The sequence below is a fragment of the Macaca fascicularis genome, chromosome 18 (genome assembly GCF_037993035.2).
Source record: "Macaca fascicularis isolate 582-1 chromosome 18, T2T-MFA8v1.1".
NCBI lineage: Eukaryota > Metazoa > Chordata > Mammalia > Primates > Cercopithecidae > Macaca > Macaca fascicularis.
The window spans coordinates 57997745-58021174 of NC_088392.1; the positions used below are offsets into that span (position 1 = coordinate 57997745).

Consider the following 23430-nt stretch of genomic DNA (forward strand, 5'->3'; position numbering starts at 1 on the left):
TTTTGTATTTCTGTAGTATCAGTTGTGATGTCACATTTGTCATATCTGATTGTGCTTATTAAAATCATATTTTCTTTTTCTTGCTTAATCTTGCCTAGTATTCTCATCAGTTTTGTTTGTGTTTTCAAATAACTTTTTATTTCGTTGATACTTTGTATGATTTCTTTGGTCTTGATTTCATTTAAAGAATTAAGATCTGCTCTGATCTTTATTTCTTTTCTTTTGCCAGCTTGGGCTTGGTTTGTTCTTATTTCTGTTTCCTTTAGGTGTGACATTAAGTTATTAATTTGAGATCTGTCTTTTTGATATAAGCATTTAGTGCTATAAACTTTCTTCTTAACGCTGCTTTTGCTGTGTCCCAGAAGTATGCTCTCTCTATTTTCATTTGTTTCAAAATTTTTTTAAATTTCTGCCTTAATTTCATTGTTTACCCTAAAGTCATTCAATACCAAGTTTTTTAGTTTCCATGTACTCGTATGGTTTTGAGAGTTCCTCCTGGTATTGAATTCTAATTTTATTCCACTATGGTCTGAGAAGATCCTTGATAATGATTTTGACTTTTTTGAACTTATTGAGACTTGCTTTGTGACTCAGTATATGGTCAACTTCAGAGACTGTTCCATGCGCAGATGAGAAAAATGTATATCCTGTGGTTGTCAGTTGGAATGTTCTGTAGATGTCTATTAGGTCCATTTGGTCAAGAGTCCAATTTAATTCCAGAGTTTCTTTGTTAGTTTTCTTCCTCGATGATCTGTCTAGTGTTGTCAGTGGGGTGTTGAAGTCCCCCAGTATTATTATATGACTGTTTGTCTTTTCTTCGGTCTAGTAGTATTTGTTTTATAAAATTGTATGCTCTGGTATTGAGTATGTATATGTTTAGGCTGGTTAAATCTTCTTGTTGAATTGAACTCTTTATCATTATATAATTCCCTTCTTTGTCTTTTTTTTTTCTGTCGTTGGTTTAAAGTCTGTTTTATCTGATAACAAGTATAATAACCCCCTGTTCTTTTTTGTTTTCCATTTGCATAATTGATCTTTCTCCACCCCTTTACTTTGAGCTTATGGGTCTTTTTTTTTTTTTTTTTTTTTTTTTTGAGACGGAGTCTCGCTGTGTCTCCCAGGCTGGAGTGCAGTGGCGTGATCTCGGCTCACTGCAAGCTCCGCCTCCCGGGTTCATGCCATTCTCCCGCCTCAGCCTCCCAAGTAGCTGAGACTACAGGCGCCCGCCACCACGCCCGGCTAGTTTTTTTTTGTATTTTTAGTAGAGACGGGGTTTCACCGTGTTAGCCAGGATAGTCTCGATCTCCTGACCTCGTGATCCACCTGCCTTGGCCTCCCAAAGTGCTGGGATTACAGGCTTGAGCCACCGCGCCCGGCCAAGCTTATGGGTCTTATTACACAGAATATAGGTCTGTGTAATAAGACCTATCTTATTAGGTCTTATTAGGTCTATCTTATTAGGTCTTGTAGGTAGCATATGCTTGGATCTTGTCTTTTGAGTGGAACAATTAAGCTATTTTTGTTCAAGGTTAATATTGTAAGTGAGGTTTTGTACTTGTCATAATGTTGTTAGTTGCTTTGTAGTCCCAATTATATAACTGCCTTATAGGATCTTTGAACTTTGTACTTACATGTACTTACCACTTTTATGGTAGCAGGCAGGTATCATCCTTTTTCCATGTTTATAACTCCTTTGAGCATTTCTTGTAGAGATGGTCGGGTGGTGATAAATTTTTTTAAGCATTTTCTTGTCTGGGAAAGACTATTTTTTCCTTAATTATAAAGCTTAGTTTGGCAGGCTGTAAAATTCTTGGCTAGCAGTTTTTTTTTTTTTTTTTTTTTTTGTCGTTAAGAAGGGTAAAAACAGGCCCCCAATCTCTTTTTGTTTGTAAGGTTTCTTCTGAGAAGTCTGTTTGTTAGTCTGATAATATTTACTTTGTAGATTATTTGATCCTTTTTTCGGGTGGGGTGCACCAGTTACTCATCCTGAGCAGACAGAAGCTTCCTTATCACGCCCCTGTCAGAGGGCTCACAACCATCAGTTCATGTAGACTTTGTCCATTGGGCCCTGGCCAGAGTACACTTCCACCAAAATGGGCAGCTACCACCAAAATGGGTTCAGGGCAGAATTTCTTCCTGTAGTACAGAGTAAACAACTTTGCGGCTTGTCCACCTTCTGTTGCCCAGATGCTTCTCTGTAGGGAGGGAGAATTGGGCCTTGCCATTCCTGCAAGCCCAGTTGATATGGGATCACTTTTTTTTTTTTTGGAGACAGAGTTTTGTCACTTGTTGCCCAGGCTGGAGTGCAATGGCACGATCTCGGCTCATTGCAACCTCTGCCTCCCGGATTCAAGCGATTCTTCTACCTCAGCCTCCCAAGTAGCTGGGATTACAGGCACGCATCACCACGCCTGGCTTATTTTGTGTTTTTAGTAGAGACGGCGTTTCACCATGTTGGTCACGCTAGTCTCGAACTCCCAACCTCAGGTGATCCACCTGCCTCGGCCTCCCAGAGTGCCTGGGATTATAGGCTTGAGCCACCATGCCTGGCCATGGGCTCGTTTTTAACTGGATGGAGCCATCACAGAAAGCATGAAAAGTGCTTTCCCCAAGAATACATCTGCCAGCTCCCAGCAGGGAGAACCTCTCCTGTGTCCACAATAGTGGATGGGGTGGGCGGGAAATGAGCCCTTCTTCATTTTCATTTCCAGCCACTGGGGCTGCCCACTTCAGCGATTGTTGCTTGTTTGCATTACCTTTGTCTCAAGGTGGGGCTTTGGCAGGCTGCAGTCCCCCCTTCCTCTAGGGGCAGCCTAAGTTAGGGGTTACATCTCCATGGGTCTCACACCTTCTCTGGGGACCCACTGGTCTCCTAAACTTGCTAATGTCACAGCAGTTGTGAACATGTTAGGGATCTGGTGATGCAGCGGTGATTCAAGAGCAGAGATTTCCTGGGCAAGGCAGTGGTATCTACTATCTCAGTTCAGGCCTGAAAGGAGGGCGGGCATGCCTGTGTGAGTTGGCCACCCCCATCCTTGTCCCTGGGACGTTCTCAAACTGCCACTGTTAGTGTTGTCCTGGGTCATGAGGGCAGAGGGACTCGCCATCAGTTGGATGGTGAACAGATGATCAGAGGGGAGAGGGCAGCAGAGAAGTACTCCCACTTACCCTTTCTGTGGGGTTTTGTGTACCTCAGTGGTCGATCCCTGCCAAACTCTTGTTGTTTTCCTTTCCTGCACTCTAGTTTCTTTCCATGCACTCTTCATCTGATCCTGGCTGTCTTTTTTCAGTTTTCTGTTTGGACCATTAATTACTTTGATCTTTCTGAGGAGAGCTGGCATCTGAGGTCCCTAGTAAGTGATCTTTTTTTTTTTTTTTTTTTTAGACCGAGTCTTGCACTGTCGCCCAGGCTGGAGTGCAGTGGCGCAATCTTGACTCGCTGCAGTCTCCGCCTCCCGGGTTCACGCAATTCTCCTGCCTCAGCCTCCTGAGTAGCTGGGACTTCAGGCGCCTGCCACCTTGCCTGGCTAATTTTTTGTAGTTTTAGTAGAAATGGGGTTTCACTGTTTTAGCTAGGATGGTCTTGATCTCCTGACCTCATGATCTGCCCACCTCAGCCTCCCAAAGTGCTGGGCTTACAGGCGTGGGCCACCCCTCCCGGCTGTAAGCGATCTTGGAAGAAAATACTCTCCTTTGAAAAAAATTGGTCCATAGTAGACATACATAGTTTGGGGTATATGTGATAATTTCATACATTCACATAATTTATAAAGGTCAAGTCAGTGTACTTGGGATATCCATCACCTTAGAACCATTCAAATTCTCTATTTTGAAATGTAGAGTAGATTGTTGTAAACTATAGCCACCCTGCTGATCTAACACTAGGTCTTCTTATTTCTTCTATCAAACCATATATTTGTACCTATTAATCAACTTCATTCTCCTTCACCCACTCTCCCTGGCCTTTGGTAATCACCAGTCCACTCTCTATCTTCATGAAATCCACTTTTAGCTCCCACATATGAGTGAGAACATTCAGAATCTGTCTTTCTGTGTACCTCTTTTGATTTTTTACATTGGTGATGTTTATCACCACAAATACTGCATTCTTACTACAATACTCCTAAGATTTTGGCATTCCTTGCAATTTTCCATTTTGAACACACGTTTTGTATATCATTCTGGTATATTATTAATCTCTTGCTCTTCTTAAGTCCTGCAGTAGATGCACCGAACACCAGGAAGTATGCCCTGACACTTGGCAACAGCACCTTAAAAAGGAGGCTGTGGTAGCACCTGATGCAGTCCTGTCTGGCCCAGGCAGTGTTTACTGTGCTGCTGTCCTAGCCCACTGCTTTGTTTGAACCGCATGAGGTATAACCTTTCAGTGGTCACAAGACTGGCCAGTGAGTTCTGGCTGGCAGGCAGGCAGGCAGGCAGGCAGGCAGGCTGGCAGGCTGGGATCAGCATGGTTGGTCCAGTATGTGAATTGTTAATGTAGGAAAAAAAAAGTTTATTTGTATATTATTAGACTTTGTGCTGTGGAATACTATGGCGTATGTGTACTCTGGCATATGTAGCCACATACATTCAACCTAAGTCTCTGTAGGCAAGAAAAAAGTTTGATAAATGTGTTTGATGTTTTACTTAATATGAAGAAACTCTTTGAAGACAAAACATGCTTCTAGTTAGAGTATGAAAACATTTTTTTCATCATAGTATTAGTGAAATCTAACCATTTTAGATGTTGAAGTTTGTTTGTTTACATATTCCTTGGCTTTTTTCCAGAAAGAATTTGAGGTAGATAAAGTCAAGTTGAGAAGTAAACTCTTTCCTCTGAAGTTGACGTTTTGAAATTGTGGCTCGGAGAAGTAGTGGGCAGATGTCAAAGCAGTCTGGTCTCCCTTACCCTCCTTTATGTCCCCTACTCCTCTCTAACATACACACACACACACACACACACACACACAAAATGGCTCAGGTAACTTAATCTATATCATGCCGTATATAGTTGTGAAGGGATTATCATAAATGTTAGTTTTATTTTCTTCATTATCGCAGTCTCCCTTAGAGGAAGAACCAGTTACTTAATTGTTTCTATGTGTGTGTTTGTATTTGTTTTTTCTAGTTCAAACAAATTTGGAGTATAATACATTATTTTGTTTATTTTCTTACAGAAAAAGCATGCTTTACGCTGTTATTGTCAAGCCATGCAAGTTTATAAAGGAAAAGGCTGGTCTCTTGCAGAGGATCACATTAACTTCACTATTGGGCGCCAGTCCTATACTCTTAGACAACTGGACAATGCTGTGTCTGCTTTTAGGCATATTTTAATCAATGAAAGTAAACAATCTGCTGCTCAACAAGGGGCTTTCCTCAGAGAATATCTTTATGTTTACAAGGTGAATGCTTATTTTCATTCAGGAGTAGATATTAAAACTGTATTTTAGTGAAAAGTGTTTATTTATTACCTTATCTTAGGATAGTTTTATTAGAATATATGTAGTTATCAGTCATAAACAAGCTGTGGCAGGCTAGGCTTCTTGGCTATAGATCTTGGTTACATCGCCCCTTCCACAGTTCTTGAAAAGAGAATTTTAATATTACAATGAATACCTGATTTATGGTTATTCTTTTGATCTTAAAAAAAAAAAGATTCCACGGGTTTTCTAGATTCTTTATTCATCATGCTTTTATAGACTCATAACCGATTTTACAGTTGGTTTTAAGTGGGTTCTCTTTACCATCCTTTGGAGATGGACATTCTATGTTCTTTTCCTTGTGAAAGATGAGGAGGTATGGATCTGTGGAAAGTAGACAGGCTATTATGGTGCAATGCAAAAAAGTTAACAGGAAGAAGGACTGTTTCACTGAGGCAAGCAGATACAACATATAAAGCATTGTTTTATGGAAAAAATGGGAAGTTGTAAATCTTTTCCCAGGGCCTATGAGTAGAGCATATTATATCTATCCTGCAGAAAATAACTACCCTTAGGGTCTAGACTTTATTAATTTGAAATTATATGGGTTAGAATTTTGGCAGATAGGATGCTATAATGAGTCATAAGAAGTAAAACGCTTACTAAAATAAATTTTGCACGTTTAACATCCAGATAATCAGCTGAGTAGCCTCAGTAAGATTCTTTTGAGACAGAATAAATATCTGAAGTTCTTCCGAGTTGTAAAATTTTATGACTGATACGTGAAATAAAACTAGTAATTGTATATCTTAATATTCTTGCTTAACATCTTTTTAATGCCTTGTGTATTAAGAAATGAGGAAACAAAAATACCATTTTCACAAAAACTACCTCTTTTTTTCCCTTTTATATTTCTCTCAGAATGTAAGTCAGCTGTCACCAGATGGTCCTTTGCCACAGCTTCCTTTACCATATATTAACAGTTCAGCAACACGGGTTTTTTTTGGCCATGACAGACGACCAGCAGATGGTTAGTGAAGTTTTATTTAGCCTAATTACCTAATGACAATTTTAAAAAAACTTTTTTCCTTTCTCCATTTAAAAAACGATGTATAGTTGAATATTTGAAAATTAATAGCTCAGCCAGGCGCGGTTGGTTCATTCCTGTAATCCCAGCACTTTGGGAGGCTGAGGCCGGCAGATCATGAGGTCAGGAGATCGAGACCATCCTGGCTAACATGGTGAAACCCTGTCTCTACTAAAAATACAAAAAAATTAGCTGGGTGTGGTGGCACACACTTGTAGTCCCAGCTGCTCAAGAGGCTGAGGTAGGAGAATGGCATGAACCTGGGAGGCGGAGGTTGCAGTGAGCCAAGATCACGACACTGCACTCCAGCCCGGCGACAGAGTGAAACTTTGTCTCAAAATAAAAAAAAAAGAGAGAAAATGAATAGCTCTTTATTACTTCTTTTGTCCTGCCACCTGAAGATAACTACTATTTTGGTGTTTTTCTTCCCAGCTTTAAAAACTAAAAACAATGAAAACAAAACAGTTGTAATTACAACAGCTTTTCTCACATAAATAATGCTTTTGTTATTATATAATCTTCATAAACTTTTAATGTTAGTAAGATACTCTATTCAGTGCTTATAAAGTACTTTATTTTAACATCCACTTGATATATATAGACTGTTTCCATCTTTTGCTTATATAAAATTATATTGTGGCCAAGCATGGTGGCTCACACCTGTAATCCCAGCACTTTGGGAGGCCAAGGTGGGCAGATCATGAGGTCAAGAGATTGAGACCATCCTGGCCAACACGGTGAAACCCTGTCTTTACTAAAAATACAAAAAACTAGCTGGGCGTGGTGGCATGCACCTGTAGTCCCAGCTACTTGGGAGGCTGAATCAGGAGAAATGCTTGAACCCAGGAGGCGGAGGTTGCAGTGAGCCGAGATCGCACCACTGCACTCCAGCAAGACTCTGTCTCCAAAAAAAAAAAAAAAAAAAATCGTATTGTGATGGACATCTTTGTAGATAAAATTTGTTTTTTAATTGTCTTATTATGAAAATTTTCAAATGTACATGGAAGCAGAGAATACCAATGTTCTGTTACCAGTGTTCTGCTGTTCTTTTAAGACTATTTTAAAAATGCAGCATTATTTCTTTAGGATTGAGCCCTAGGATGGCAATAATGGAACAAAAGTGTAAATATATTAAGCTTTTCATTATTTTATGTTAAATAACTCAGAAACAGAAAGTCAAATACTACATGCTCTCGTTGATAAGTGGGTTTGGAGCTAAATAATGTGTACACATAGACATTGAGACTTGGGAGGGTAGGGAGTGAAGGATGAGAAATTACTTATGGGTACAATGTACACTATTTGGTTGATAGCTACACTAAAAGCCCAGACTGCCACCAGGGAAATATATCTGTATAACAAAACATCACTTGTACCCCCTAAATCTATACAAATGTATTGTATAAATACATATATTTTAAAGCTCTCGATGGCTGTTAAACTTTGTAATTTTAAATGCTGTTATATTTGAATTTAATCAGTATGTTTGTCCTTGAGATATGATTTAGTATTTTTTTAAAAAAATTGTCATATTCGTAGTAGCATTGTTTGTAATAGCAAAAGAGTGAAAGAACTAGAATTCCTAATAGAGAATTAATTGATATATTTTTGTATATTCACATAATGGATTTACGCTGCAGTACATGAGAATTCATGCTAATTCTACATTTCCCACAACATGATGCTGAGTGAGGAGTCAATTACAGTATAAGTTTCAAACATACAAACTAATTTTATGCATTTTTTTTGTATATACTTATGTGGTAAAATCCTGGATGAAAACGATACACTTTAACTTTGGAATACCTCTGCGAAGAAGTAATGCCATTGGGGGCGAAGGAGAGTAATAAGATTGAGGGGAGGAGTGCAGAGAGGACATTGACTCTATCTGTGATGTTTGTTTTATAAAAAATATTTGGGATCATAGGCAAAAGTTGACATTTGTTAAATTTTAGTATACAAATATTTGTTATATTAGTCTCCATGCCTTTTCTGTATATTTGAAATGTTTCATATAAAAATTGCTTGTGGACACAAGGGAAAATACATTCTTTCAGAGTCAGGAGGAAAAGAACATCAATATCATAAGCAAAATCCAGATAAGCTAGGGTTAATGAGAGTATATTTTTCACTCAGAATTAGAAATAGGCAAGAGTGAATGTGTGTATATATATATTTATTTCTGTACCTTATATTTATTTAAAGTACATTTTATTTGTGGGCAAGTCTTCATAAACGTGTTGTTACAAATTTTTTTTAGGTGAAAAACAAGCAGCTACTCATGTAAGTCTTGATCAAGAATATGATTCTGAATCCTCTCAGCAGTGGCGAGAACTTGAGGAACAAGTTGTTTCTGTGGTTAACAAAGGAGTAATTCCATCCAATTTTCATCCCACACAATACTGTTTGAACAGTTACTCAGATAATTCAAGATTTCCACTTGCTGTTGTAAAAGGTGATATACTTGAATTTTTATTTGTTTTTTTGTTTGTTTGTTTGTTTATTTGTTTTACTTACAGCCTGATCAAGATAATTTATTGTTTGGCAAAGATAATTGGTGCTGGGGATGCAAAAATAAATTAGGAACTCATAATTTACTGAGCTGCATTTATAAAACCAGACAATGGGGACTCTTCTACAACAATTTGCAATGTGATGTTGGAATATAGAAGAGGGAATGGCATCCTTTAGTACAGAGAAATTGGGGAAATCTTTTCAAGGAGGTAATGTAGTATTACAACTGAATCCTTAATACGTGGACATTTATAAGGTGATAAAGGACAGTCTTGGCAGAAATGCAGAGCTATGAAAGCAAGATGCATTTAGAAAATCGAAGCTGAGCATGAGGTGTGATGTTTATTAAAGTTATTAATTGAGCCTTTTTTTTTTTTTTTAAATAGAACCAATTACAGTGGAAGTGGCTTTTAGAAACCCTTTGAAAGTTCCACTTTTGTTGACTGATTTGTCATTACTTTGGAAGTTTCATCCTAAAGATTTCAGTGAAAAGGATAATGAAGAAGTTAAACAACTAGTAAGTTATTAAAAGGTATTTGTAATTATGTTTCAGTTACAGCCTAACAGATGCTGTAGTAACATTTCGGTTTACTCTGTTCAGTGAGCTATACTTCTTTTTGGTTTATTTTTCCTTAGTTATAAAAATTGTGATACGTACTTATTTTTGAAAATTGAAAATACAGAAAAACATAAGGAATAGAAGCGAAACCATCTGTCTTCATAATATTTAGAAATAACCACTTTGACATGTTGTTGTGTATCTTTCCAGTTTTTTTTTTTTGGAGACAGAGTCTTGCACTGTTGCCCAGGCTGGAGTGCAGTGGTGCGATCTCGGCTCACTGCAACCTCTGCCTCCCAGGTTCAAGCGATTCTCTTGCCACAGCCTCCTGAGTAGCTGGGATTATGGGCTTACCCACCACGCCCAGCTAATTTTTGTATTTTTAGTAGAGATGAGGTTTCAACATGTTGTCCACACTGGTCTCCAATTCCAGACCTCATGATCCTCCCGCCTCAGCCTCCCAAAGTGCTGGGATTACAGGCATGAGCCACCGCACCAGGCTTCCAGTTATTTTCATTTGTATGTTTTTCCCACATATTTGGGATTCCTTCATGCTATGTATGTTGCTTTTTACATTCTGTGTTTTATAGGCATATTCTGATATCAAAGTGACTTAATATTTTATTTTTGCATAATATTACATCATATGGGTGAATCATAAACTATTTTACTATCTTTGGTAGTTTTTTTTGGAAGTTTCCATTTGTTGACTATCATAGTAATTCTGTGGTGCACATTTTTGTGCGTGGCTTTTTACCTTTAGATTATTTCTGTGGGGAAGATACCAGGGCATGAAGTGAAGATTTTAGGGAAAAGTATTTTAGTGCCCTGCTGGTTTCACAAAAGTTCATACCAATGAGCTTCTTACTAAGCAGCATATGGGTTTGGGTGTCTCATCTTTATGACAGTAAGCAGTATTACTTAAAAACTTTATTGATTTGATATTTTAAAAATGCCATCTTAACTTTTATTTTCCATTTCATTGATTGCTGGTGAAGTTGAACTCTTGTATTTGTTTTTCCTCTTTTGTGAATTGTCTATTCAGAACTTCATTTGTATTTTTTCTTTTCATTTCCATGTCTAATAAGTCTTTTATATATTTAAGATATTTAATTTTGAAGCAGAAATGATCTGGCCAAATAGTTTATTAATATCCAACTGACTATAAATGAAATAACTTGGACAAATATATATATATACACACACACACACACACACATATATATATTTAACTACTAATTTATTAGTTTATTCATCAGTATCTGTTATATAACTTGCTTTTTTTTAATACTACCTTGCTAAATGCTTTAATAATGTGGCAAAAAATAAAGGGGGCGAGATTTTGGAACTGGGAAATACCCCAGCATTTTAGTGCTCAAGTGTTTTGATTTTTTAAAGTTTGCCTTATTTTATTTTAAGTCTTGCTTTAGCCTAGGCAACATAGTGAGACCCCCATCTCTACAAAAAATTTAAAAATTAGCCAGATGTGGTGATACACATCTATAGTCCCAGCTACCCAGGAGGCTGAGGTGGGAAGATTGCTTGAGTCTGGGAACTTGAGGCTGCAATGAGCCGAGGTCATGCCATTGTACTCCAGCCTGGGAAACAGAGCAAGATCTTGTCTCAAAAAAAAACACACAAAAAACAAATAACAAACAATAAAATTAAATAAATAAATAAGTCTTGCTGGTTAAATTTGTTGAAGATATTTTGTATTATTTATATTCATTGTTAATAATTTGAATGACTGAGATTTCCCAGACTGTATTCTGACTTGAATTTTAGCAACTTCTGCAATTTTCTAATGTTTTGGATGCCTGGAATACTCATTAGAAGAGTATGAACAATTACACTTGGAAACGTTTTTAAAAAGATTTGTTAGCTTTTTAAGTATATTAGTCTATTCAATATGGGAGATTTGAAAGGAGGTTTAAAGTTAAGTGAATATTTTGATTTTGTATGATGAAGTATTTCTTAAAATAATATTTTTTTATAAATTTCAAACTCTTTGGATTTTTTCGTGACTAAGAAATGAAGAAATTGACTAAGATGGTGATGGACTAAGATGCCGAACTGGAATGTAGGGAGTTTTTTGTTTCTTGTGCTAAATGATGTCATAGTAAAAGTATAATAGTATTTATGAGGATCAGGTGTATCGCCAGTATGAGGCAGTTAGCTCTGCTTTGCTACATGACCAGAGAATGCTTTAGGGGAAACAGGCCTTTTTTGCCTCTCTTCCACTGCTCTTTTTGTCCACCTGTCTGCCTTTATCGTGCTTAGCCCACCATTACCTTTTCTATGTAATTGACCAATTTTGAAAAAGAGGCTGGTCAGAGCAAAAGAAGAAATTTGCTATTATTGTAAGATTAAATTAAATGAGCATTTCGGCCATTGTTGACTATGAGCAACTAGGTATTTTCTCTCAGGGTTTTATTATCTTGGTGGCGGCATCTTTGATATGCTCCCCCGTTTTGAAACAGAGTCTCACTGTGTCGCCCAGGCTGGAGTGCAGTGGCACCGTCTTGGCTCACTGCAACCTCCGCCTCCCAGGTTCAAGTGATTCTCCTGCCTCAGCCTTCTGAGTAGGTTAGATTACAGGTCTGTGGATAGTGGCATCTTTGAATCGATTGCTTATCCTTCTCAGTTGAGTTGGACTGAACAAAATGAAAAAAATATATATTGAGTGCCTACTATAGCCTGGGTCTACTCCAGGGGTGGAAATAAAAACATTTTGTGTAGAGCTCAGCATGTGGTAAAAAACCTAGTAAATGCAGACTTCAATTAGTGTTATTGTTTCAAAGTATTGATATATAGGAGTGTTAATCTGATATTTTGCTCATTAGCATGTATAATTTATGAAATTTATTTTTTAGGTTACAAGTGAACCTGAAATGATTGGAACTGAAGTTATTTCAGAGTTCTTAATTAATGGCGAAGAATCAAAAGTGGTAATTATTTTATTTCTCTGCTTTATGCATTTCTGAAAGTAAGATGAAAACAAATTTTTTAATCTTTATTCAGTTTATTTTATATTCTAGTTTTCTTAAGAACTAAGATTTGGAAGATTAGGAAATAGGAATTGCTCAGGAGGAAATTGGTGATTTGCAGTGGTCTTCAATTTGTTAGTTTCCTGAGAAGCCTGTTGCTTTCTCCTTGATGTCCTTATTATGAAAAGTTATTATTGAGGGTTTAGGCCTATAATTGTTAAATTTAGAGATTTTCTTTTGAAGAGGATGCTTTTCATAAATTAATTGGCATTTTAAAAGTTTAGGTCATGAGTTTATGTTTTTGCAACATTATAGAATTAGGTATTGTGCTATTTAAGATATTATGAAAGCATAATAAGAGTGACTTAAATATCTCCACAGGCAAGACTAAAGCTCTTTCCCCATCACATAGGGGAGCTGCATATTCTGGGAGTTGTTTATAATCTTGGCACTATTCAGGGCTCTATGACAGTAGATGGCATTGGTGCTCTTCCCGGATGTCACACAGGTAAAGGCTATAGCATTGGTAAACAATTAGAAAACTTTCTTAAATCATTCTATAGAATAAAATGAACAAAAACCTGGTATTTTCTAAATAGGTTTAATGTATCGTTAAATAAAGGCATTTAGCCAGATCTAAGAATGACAAATTTAGATTATTTTAACTTCTAACATCATCTCTAGTGTCAAAAATAAACAACTTGATTCCCTTCTGATATGTTTTCTTTTGTTAATTTTTAGACTGTATGCATTTTTTTCTGTTATTGATCCAAATTTAGTAAATTCTAACCAAATAAATTCTAACCATTGATCGTCTGCTGCAAATATAAAACCCATCTTAATATGTTCTATTTTTTGAATATTTCCTTTTTATAAAACATGGAACAAATTAAAGACCTATATTTCCACATTGTTGGATATTAAATACCTTAAGTTATATCTTCTGTCTTGAAAAAAGAGTAGGGCTTTAGTGTTAATCTGATATTCTTTGTGCACTATACAGTATGTTCTACATATTTTTGAAGGGTAAAACTACACAGTATGTGCATTTAACATAGTTTTCTTTGTTTTTTAAACTCAGGACCCTTCGCGATTTAACATTACCATGTAATTACTGTATGTAGTTAAATTTGAGTTTAAGTTGGAAAAGTGCTAGGAGATGGAGTTTACCATGAAACTTCCTACTTCTGGCTCTTCATTTTAATAGATATGTCTTATGTTATAACAAATAGTCCTTGACAAACATGAATTTAGCATTTACAAAAGCTGATTATTAACATTGAGAAAGTGGGAACATGGAAAATTCGTTGGTTCTTCAGACTTTCATTTAAATATACTTGCCTGGATATCTAGGATAATTCAGTACATCATTTAAGAAAAATAAGTGAAATGAATCCATAGAAACTAAAACATTTTACTAAAGAAAAAAATTTGCACTAAAATTGAGTAAGGTAGTCTGCATTTTAGTACTGTATTTGTATTTTTTGGTTGACAAGTACCAGACAAGGTTTATTTGTAATTTATATAATTTATAATTTAAATTATTTATAATTTAAAAATGCTAATTTATTGCATTTTTAAAGCAAGATAACTGGATATTAAGAGCTTTTTGACTCTCCTTTCTTTTCACACTTGTACATAACTAGGATCTTAATCTAGTACACAAATTTATGGTTGTCAGTAAAATGGTAGTTTTATTTAAGGCACCAAATATATGCATTAAAATACTTTATATGTTAATGTATAATATTAATGGGAAGAGACTCTGAATTAACTGTTAAAATCCTATCTTCTAAGCAGAGTTTTCATGATTTAGTGTAGCTCATTATTATGTAAAATACTAATAAGGATTTCGGTCACATGAAGTGTGGGAATCAATATATTTTATATCTGATTTGAGATTATTACAGTGACTTTCAGCACATTAAAGGCTTTAAGTAGTCCCGCAAGAAAGATAGTTATTATACTCTAAGTTTTTTCACACATATATGCACTACATGGAAGCTTTTGGGAAAAATTTCACATGAATATTAAATAAGTTTAATTTTGAGAAAACTATGCTATATTTAATTTTCTTTGTGCAGTCTCTTGAGAAGATTCAGTTATTTATATTCCAGAAATAATTCAAATTAGTGTATATATTTGAATAGGAGTGAAAGTAAAAAGTTGACCTTTTCATTGCTTTCCACTTCTTTTCTTTGTGAATAGATATCCATTCTCATGGCCTAAATTAAATTATTGGGCCTAAGATAGTTATTCTCTCAGGTTTTGTTAGTTAATAGGCACATGGTTAAATACAGATTTCAGAGGACTTCCTGTTGAGTAATGTGTAGTCTTTTTTGCAAAGTAAATCTAAAACCAAGTGAGAAATTAAGTAGCATACCTTAGTTGGTGTTAAACATGAGATGAAAATTTACTAAATTCCTTGATTAATCATGTTAATCAAAATTGTCTAGAATTTTTCTAGAAATAATCTGAAACTTACAGTATTCACATATTCAAGTTAAATTGATGTCAGTTAACATACCAAATTATTTTAGGGCATTGATTTTTTTTTATTTCAGGAAAATATTCCTTGAGTATGTCAGTCCGAGGGAAGCAGGATTTAGAAATTCAAGGTCCTCGACTTAACAACACAAAAGAAGAGAAAACATCTGTTAAATATGGTCCTGATCGACGTTTAGATCCCATAATCACAGAAGAAATGCCACTGTTAGAGGTATTTCACTTTTTAAAAATTTTGCGGACTTAATGTATCTATATGAGCAAATATTCTGAGTAAATTAATTTTAGGCTCTGAGGTTTTTGATACTACATTGAACTATACTTTTAAATTATCATTAAACTAGTGTTAAATGTGTTTAATTCACAATGTAAGACAATCATGCAAATTGCCATTAAGTCATAGCCGGGCTATAAGATATAATCCTCAAAATATTAATGGAAATTGGGAAAAATACTTCTAAAAAAAAACTCTGGCTATTTTAAAAATCAGTGACTCTTTTTCATAAGTTATGAAAAATAATTTGTGAATGAATGCTTATAAAAAAACTTAAGCAACATAGAAGTGTCTGAATAAAAAGCAGTGTTTCTTCACCTTCTTCTTATCTTCACCTTCTTCTTATCCCATCCTGTGCTACTTTTATACCATACAACTTAAAAGTTGCAAAAGATAGAAACTGTTGCTAGGTAGTATAGCCAGAGAAAGAGAAATGTATTATTTAGTTGAAGGACCTTGTTCTATAATACTAAAGTATTACCATATTTTATATTTTATAGAACATATATATTATATAAAATATATATTTTTATATTTTATGGAACATATACTTTATTATTATAATTATATTATATTAAAGTATTATAATATGTTCTGTAATACTTTCATATTATAATACTAAACAAGAAGTGGCAGAAGCTCCAGGGAATTTAAGAGCAAATGTTTTTAAGCCTCTAGAAAGCATTGCTTTTGATATAACCCTAGTCCAGCAACTTTCAATCTTTGTGTCACTTCAAATTTCAAGTTTCTAGAGGAAAGATGTGGTCCACTTTGGATCAGGCTTATACCTGAGGAGCAGGGCAAAGGTGGTAGGGTCATGTAATGTAAGGGTGGACACTAAAAAGAGGCCCTTCCTCTCACATCCTAAAGAGTTATTCTATCTAGTAGGGAATTTACAAGGATAGCAACCTACCTCCAAAAGTGCCAGTGATACTAAATTGCTGTTTATCTTTTCAGACCTTGCATTGTTCACTTATATATAGTTGTAATAATTATAGGTGGAATCATACTATACATGTTTATCCTGTACTTGCTTTCTGTCTTTAATAGCATAACTCAGTCTTCTTTTTAACCATTAAATATGGTATTCTTTTATTTGGATATACTGTAATATATTTTCATGCTCTTAATGGGTTTACTTCTAATTTTTCATCAGTACAGACAATTTTGCAGTAAATATCATTATGTATATATTTTGTCCATGTTCTAGATTTGACTAGACTTTAAAAATGGAATTACTGGGTGGAGAGATATATACATTTTAAATTTTGCAATATATACTACAAAATAACCTTCAGCAAAGCTATAGTAAATTGCACTTTTCTTCAGAGTGAGAGTGCTTGTTGCCTCACATCTGTGCCATTCTGGATAATACCAGTTTTTGTTTTTTAATGTTTGCAAATCAGATTGAAAAATGACATTTTTATTTACATTTCTCTGATAACTGATAGGGTTGATCAGTGTTTTTTGTCTGTATGACTTTTTTCCCCTCCATGTGTTCATATGATTGCCTGCTTATACTCTTTTTTTTTTTTTTTTGGAGACTGAGTCTGGCTCTGTCACCCAGGCTGGAGTGCAGTGGCAGGATCTCGACTCACTGAAATCTCTATCTCCCAGGTTCAAGCAATTCTCCTGCCTCAGCCTCCTGAGTAGCTGGGACTAAAGGTGCCAGCATGCACCGGCTAATTTTTTGTATTTTTGGTAGAGACGGAGTTTCACCGTGTTAGCCAGGGTGGTCTTGATCTCCTGACCTCGTGATCCACCCACCTCGGCCTCCCAAAGTGCTGGGAACTCTTTTAATTGGATGTTATTTCTTCTTAGTGGATGATTTTTATGATAGTAATCTTATACATGTAGTGGTGATATAGGTAACATACTGAAGAAAATGGTGATGGGTGGTGTGTGCTGAGAGGTGAGTATTGCTGAACTACCTGTATTCTGTCCACATTTAACCCTTGCTTAATTATGATGCATGTAAAGAATTTTGTAGGGCAATAAAAAAAAAACTTATGGACTGACCCAAGTGCCAGTTTCTGGTTGTCAAGAGATAAGGCTCGAACTTTGTTTTTTAGTTCCAGTACCATTAATAGAATGTGGACAACTCATTGTGCCATCTTTCTATTATATTCTGAAAGTATCCATACCAGGTTTTCTTTTGGATGCAGTCTACTCTGTTTGATAATATTTCCTTATTTCTTTCTGTGTCAGTACTATACTGTTGCTTTATCATTTTTTTTAAATCTGGCAAGCCAAGTCCCTTTTATAATCTTTAATTTTTTTTCATTTTTCTTATACTTGTGCCATTTTTGTCCAAGCTTTTCAAGTTTCCACAATAATTTTGATTAGAATTGCATTGGTAAAGCCTAGGAGTTAAAAAACTGATGATGAATTGAAATGAGTTAAGATCCAAATGTTATTTTAGGGCTATTCACCATTATTGTTTAAAAATCATGAACCAGGCCGGGCGTGGTGGCCCATGCCTGTAATCTGAGCACTTTGGGAGGCTGAGGTGGGTAGATCACGAGGTCGGGAGATCAAGACCATCCTGGCTAACACGGTGAAACTCCATCTCTACTAAAAATACAAAAAAAAAATTAACTGGGCGTGGTGGCGGCAGCCTGTAGTCCCAGCTACTCAGGAGGCCGAGGCAGGAGAATGGCGTGAACCCGGGAGGCAGAACTTGCAGTGAACCGAGATCGCGCCACTGCACTCCAGCCTGGGCAACAGAGCAAGACTCTGTCTCAAAAAAAAAAAAAAAGTCATTAAGTAATGAACGTTTTGTTTGGAATTATATATGTAAAAATTTGTTAGAGCTTACTTTCAGATAGGAAGATTCTGATCTGTGTAGTCAAAATAAATCAGTGTAAGACACCAAAATATACTGTTTTTAATGATTCTGCTAGTTGCTAGCTTATGATTTTTTTCTCTCCTCCCCAACCCCCCCCCTTTTTTTGGAGACAGAATTGCTCTGTCAACCAGGCTGAAGTGCAGTGGCATGATCTCTGATCACTGCAGCCTTGGCTTGCTGGGCTCAAGTGATCTTCCTGAATAGCTGGGACTACAGGTGGATGCCACCACACTTGGCTATTTTTTTTGTGTTTTTTGTAGGGACGGGTTTCACTATGTTGCTCAGGTTGGTCTCAAACTCCTAAGCTCAAGCGATCCACCCACCTCTGCTTCCCAAAGTGCTGCAGTTATAGGCATGAGCAACCATGCCCAGCACCTACAATTTTCAATAAGCCATATCATTTAAGTATCCTTCAGTTATTAAGATTGTTAAATGTACAGATGGTTTTTAATTGCAGTGCTTCTCAAATAACATATTCCTATGAATAGAGGTTTACTTTTATATTGTTTAAGCCTCATCCCTAATTATCTGGCCTTCATTTTCTAAATGAAAGTTTTTTCAGTTAGAAAGGAAGGAAACTTAAACCAGATGATATCTTGGATTTTTAACTCTGTTAAACTTAACAGTCTTTATATTTACATTCATCTGGTTTTTGATATTGCTAGGTCTGTATTTAACTTTGCTTCTTGCCTATCACAATTTTAGAAAAATTTTGTTATAGAGGCAGTTCTTGAAGAGGGTATTTTAGAGCAGAGGGCCTCTTATTCTACATAATAACAAAAATGGTGTTTGGTTGATGAAACGAAGCTTGTAAAGTGAAGAACAAAAAAATTGGTAGATCCATACCCTAAACATTTTACCTTAATTTAAAACATACTGATGTACATTTATTCACCATTTCTGGGGGGATGGATTTAGAGCAGAGACCTTTTCTATGAGTGTTGGTATGGGTTTCCTGATAGGAGTTTCATCTTGTTTCATGCATTAAACTACATCCATAAGTTGCACCTTAAGTTTCCAGTTTTGGTTTCTTCAGAGTCAGAATCTGGACAATTTGTCAAACAATCTAAATACTGTGTATGTCTAGATTTTTATCTACAGATAAAAGCTATACTTTCAGCTACAGATGAAAGCAGTTTACACAATACTTAATTTATGTAAACAAGTTTGGGAATAGATAGTGACTCTTGAAAGGAGAATATGATGGGCACTATAGAAAGCCTAAAGCCACTGATGTTCAGTTCCATAAACATCACTCAGTATTTTCTAGTAAGAGAATAGAGAAGTTGGTTAATTCAACAAGGTAGTATGATTATGATGGAAGTCAGCTAATAGGCCATTTATTATATTTGGACAATGGAAGACATCAAAACTGGTGAAAAAATTTGTAGAATATTCCTGTGCCTAATATGTCAGAAATATTTTATGGAATTTGAGATGTTTGTGAATAGTAGAAGTAGTTACCCATCTATACTGTCTGATGAAATAATCTGTAACAATATATATTTATCAAACGGGTGAGAATGAAAGTTACTGTAGCTCATTGAGAGAAGATAAAAATAAGAGTCATTTGCATACTACTATGTGTATAGCATACTGAACTCAAACAATGAGCTATGTGGATTAGAAATCTTTCCCCCTAAATCTTTTTTTTTTTTTTTTAAATACGGTTGTTTCTGTTAGGAATAATTTTAACATATAGAGAAGCAAAGCGCAAACTCCTTTAATTTCTCACTGCATAAGTACTGTTATATATATATGTATCATTCAGCTAGACCATTTGATTTATATCTAGTCATTTTCTGTTACAGATAAAGCCACAATGAACAATCCTAAGCATGTCATTTTGTACTCACACACATATATCTTTAGGATAAATTAGAAGTGAGATAGTTCTTGGTCTTGTTTTCCATTTATATTTGAAGCTATCACAAATATCAACTATTTAAAAGGATTTTCAGCAACTGAGCATTTGAAGTAAAGGCTAAATGTTCTTGTTTTTTTTTTTTTTTGAGACGGAGTCTTGCTCTGTCACCCAGGCTGGAGTGCAGTGGCACAATCTTGGCTCACTGCAACCTCTGCCTCCCAGGTTCAAGCGATTCTCTTGCCTCAGCCTCCTGAGTAGCTGGAATTATAGGCGCGCACCACCATGCCCAGCTAATTTTTGTATTTTTAGTAGAGATGGGGCTTCACCATGTTGGTCAGGCTGGTCTCAAACTCCTGACCTTGTGATCTGCCCACCTCCCAAAGTGCTGGGATTACAGGTGTGAGCCCCTGCACCTGGCCTTATTCTTCTTAAAGAGTCAAAATAGTATATTTAGTAAACCTGTGTTCTGAAGGAACATGTGATCCTGTACATAGTTGGTACCACTGGTCTTTTATGTGTTCTGTCACTGTTACCATTTTACCAATGCTGTAACCTTCTTGATGGTATCTAGGTGTCTGTATGTATTTTAGTGTGTTTTTACACACTAAATACTCTATTTCACTTTTTATTAATGCAGCTGTGTTGGATGTAATAACTCAAAAGTAATAATTCCTCCATAAGTTTTAGCTTGACTATAAGCTTATTTGACACTGACTAATCAGTACAGAGAGTCAGTGTCTTCAGTATAATGCTATGTCTGGCTTATTTTCTTATCCTATTAAATCTGTATGTGAAATTTCTACATTAATCCCTTGTTTTCTCATTTATTTTTAAAGCTTCTGATGTCCCCAAATTTCATCTGATTTTTTTTTTCTTTTTAAGAATATGGCCATAGTGAAGTCCCACTCACATTTAGATTCAAAACATATTTTCACTGGAATTTCATGAAGTGACTGCCAGCTATAACTATTAGAATGTTTCACTCATGTTGTTACCTTTATCTTCTTGCTTGCTGTTAGTGTAGTTGTGACATTTAAAGTTTTTTTTTTTTTTTTTTTTTTGAGATGGGGTCTCACTCTGTCACCCAGGCTGGAGGGCAGTGGCACGATCTTGGCTCACTGCAACTTCCACTTCCTGGGCTCAAGCAGTCCTCCCACCACAGCATCTCCAGTAGCTGGAACCACAGGCGTGCGGCTCATTTTTTGTAGTTTTGGTAGAAACAGGGTTTCACTATGTTGCCCAGACTGGTTTTGAACTCCTGAGCTCAAGGGTTCCACCGACTCTGGCCTCCCAAAGTGTTGGGGTTACAGGCATGAGCCATGGTGCCCAGCTAGTATACTTAAAAGATCTTTTAAATACAGATAACTTATTGTATGATTTCATTAGCCCAAATTTTCGTCTCTTTAAGCACAAGTCCACAATCCCTCATCTGAAATCTTGAGGCCACATGTGTGTTGGAAATCAATTTAAAAAAATTTTTTTAGATGTGTGTGTGTGAAGTTATGTAAACCCCATTGCTTTGTGGCAGCACCTAGTAATCAAACACATTAATATTTCTTGAATGAACTATATTAATATCACACTAAATGGGAAAGACTATAAAAAGCCTCTTATTAGGTCAGGTTTTGCCCCTACATGAGTTACTAAAAGCCTGAGGTTGGAGTTTTTTGGATTTTAAAATTATGGATATGGAATCATAGATCTGCCCATTCTTTCACTTTAAAACCCATGGTAAATCTGGCATATCTTTTCATCTTAATGATATAGACATAAGTAGTTGAGCTGCTTCTTTAGTTGACAGTTACAAGGGTTATAAAACTGATATTTACTTCATAAAGCCGTGTTAAATTACTTTCAACTTTTCTGGTCCATAATCTACCAAGTTGTGAAAGTTTTGACATGTTAGCCCTCTTGTGTACTGATAATATACCTTTAATTCCTAAGTCTAGAATCACTACTGAGTGGCAGAGTAACATTCTTCTGTCTCATCATATTTTCTAAAATGGAGTCATTAACTGCCACATATTCAGGGAGATACCAAAGAATTAATGAAATAACTTGTAAACCTTTAGTTTAAAAAAAAAAAAAAAGCATCATTAGAGGTTCAAAATTTTTAACAGACAAATAATAATATTTTTTCCCTCCAATGCAGGTGTTCTTTATACATTTTCCTACAGGGCTCCTCTGTGGAGAAATCCGAAAAGCATATGTAGAATTCGTCAATGTCAGCAAATGTCCACTTACTGGATTGAAGGTTGTTTCTAAACGTCCAGAGTTCTTTACTTTCGGTGGTAATACTGCTGTTCTAACACCACTGAGTCCCTCAGCTTCTGAAAATTGTAGTGCTTACAAGACTGTTGTGACAGATGCTACCTCTGTGTGTACAGCACTCATATCATCAGCTTCTTCTGTAGACTTTGGCATTGGCACAGGAAGTCAACCAGAGGTGATTCCTGTTCCCCTTCCTGACACTGTTCTTCTACCTGGAGCCTCAGTGCAGCTGCCGATGTGGTTACGTGGGCCTGATGAAGAAGGTGTCCATGAAATTAACTTTTTGTTTTACTATGAAAGTGTCAAAAGGCAGCCAAAAATACGGTTAGTATTATAAAACTTGTAAAATTTAACATCTTTGTTTAATGTATATGTGCATATTCAGATAAACATTTTGATATTTACTAACATTAAGAAATTACTCCCTTCCAGATTATGCAAGATATTTATATATGAAATTGTCTCAAATAGAACTATAAGTTCTAGGTACCCAAAAATGGAAAAATAAAATTTAACTGCACACATTTTTTGAGTTGCTTCTCTCTATCAACTTCTCAATTGTTTGATACGATTAAGTACTACGGACAGAGCTATCACATAGTAATGAAATTAACAGGTACCATGTATTAAAATAGGGCATCATTTGTGTATGAAGACAACCTGCCTAGTCGTCTCAGGCATACTTTTTTAAGAAAATTGTTGCCAGGCGCGGTGGCTCAAGCCTGTAATCCCAGCACTTTGGGAGGCCGAGACGGGCGGATCACGAGGTCAGGAGATCGAGACCATCCTGGCTAACACGGTGAAACCCCATCTCTACTAAAAAATACAAAAAACTAGCCGGGCAAGGTGGCGGGCGCCTGTAGTCCCAGCTACTCGGGAGGCTGAGGCAGGAGAATGGCGTAAACCCGGGAGGCGGAGCTTGCAGTGAGCTGAGATCCGGCCATTGCACTCCAGCCTGGGCGACAGAGCGAGACTCCGTCTCAAAAAAAAAAAAAAGAACAAAGAAAATTGTTTTGTTTTACCTTTTCCCTGATGTTGCCCCTTGCCACGCAAGATTGTATGAAAAACAGTACATATTTACAGAAGAGATGATTATGA

General features: G+C 36.1%; 1 protein-coding gene across 9 annotated transcripts in view; it reads left to right on the forward strand.

Moving 5' to 3' along the window:
• TRAPPC8 (trafficking protein particle complex subunit 8) overlaps positions 1–23430 on the forward strand; it is a 111023-nt gene that overhangs the window by 60260 nt on the left and 27333 nt on the right. For 6 of the 9 annotated variants that reach the window (XM_005586960.4, XM_005586962.4, XM_005586961.4 and 3 more), the window contains 8 exons: positions 5178–5402; positions 6342–6450; positions 8768–8962; positions 9408–9538; positions 12454–12528; positions 12949–13075; positions 15132–15286; positions 22214–22656. In XM_005586960.4, coding sequence (XP_005587017.3) covers positions 5178–5402; positions 6342–6450; positions 8768–8962; positions 9408–9538; positions 12454–12528; positions 12949–13075; positions 15132–15286; positions 22214–22656 — 1460 coding nt within the window. Of the gene's footprint in view, positions 1–5177; positions 5403–6341; positions 6451–8767; positions 8963–9407; positions 9554–12453; positions 12529–12948; positions 13076–15131; positions 15287–22213; positions 22657–23430 lie in introns of those variants that run through there. The other 3 variants (XR_012427210.1, XR_012427211.1, XR_012427212.1) reach the window with 1 other exon arrangement.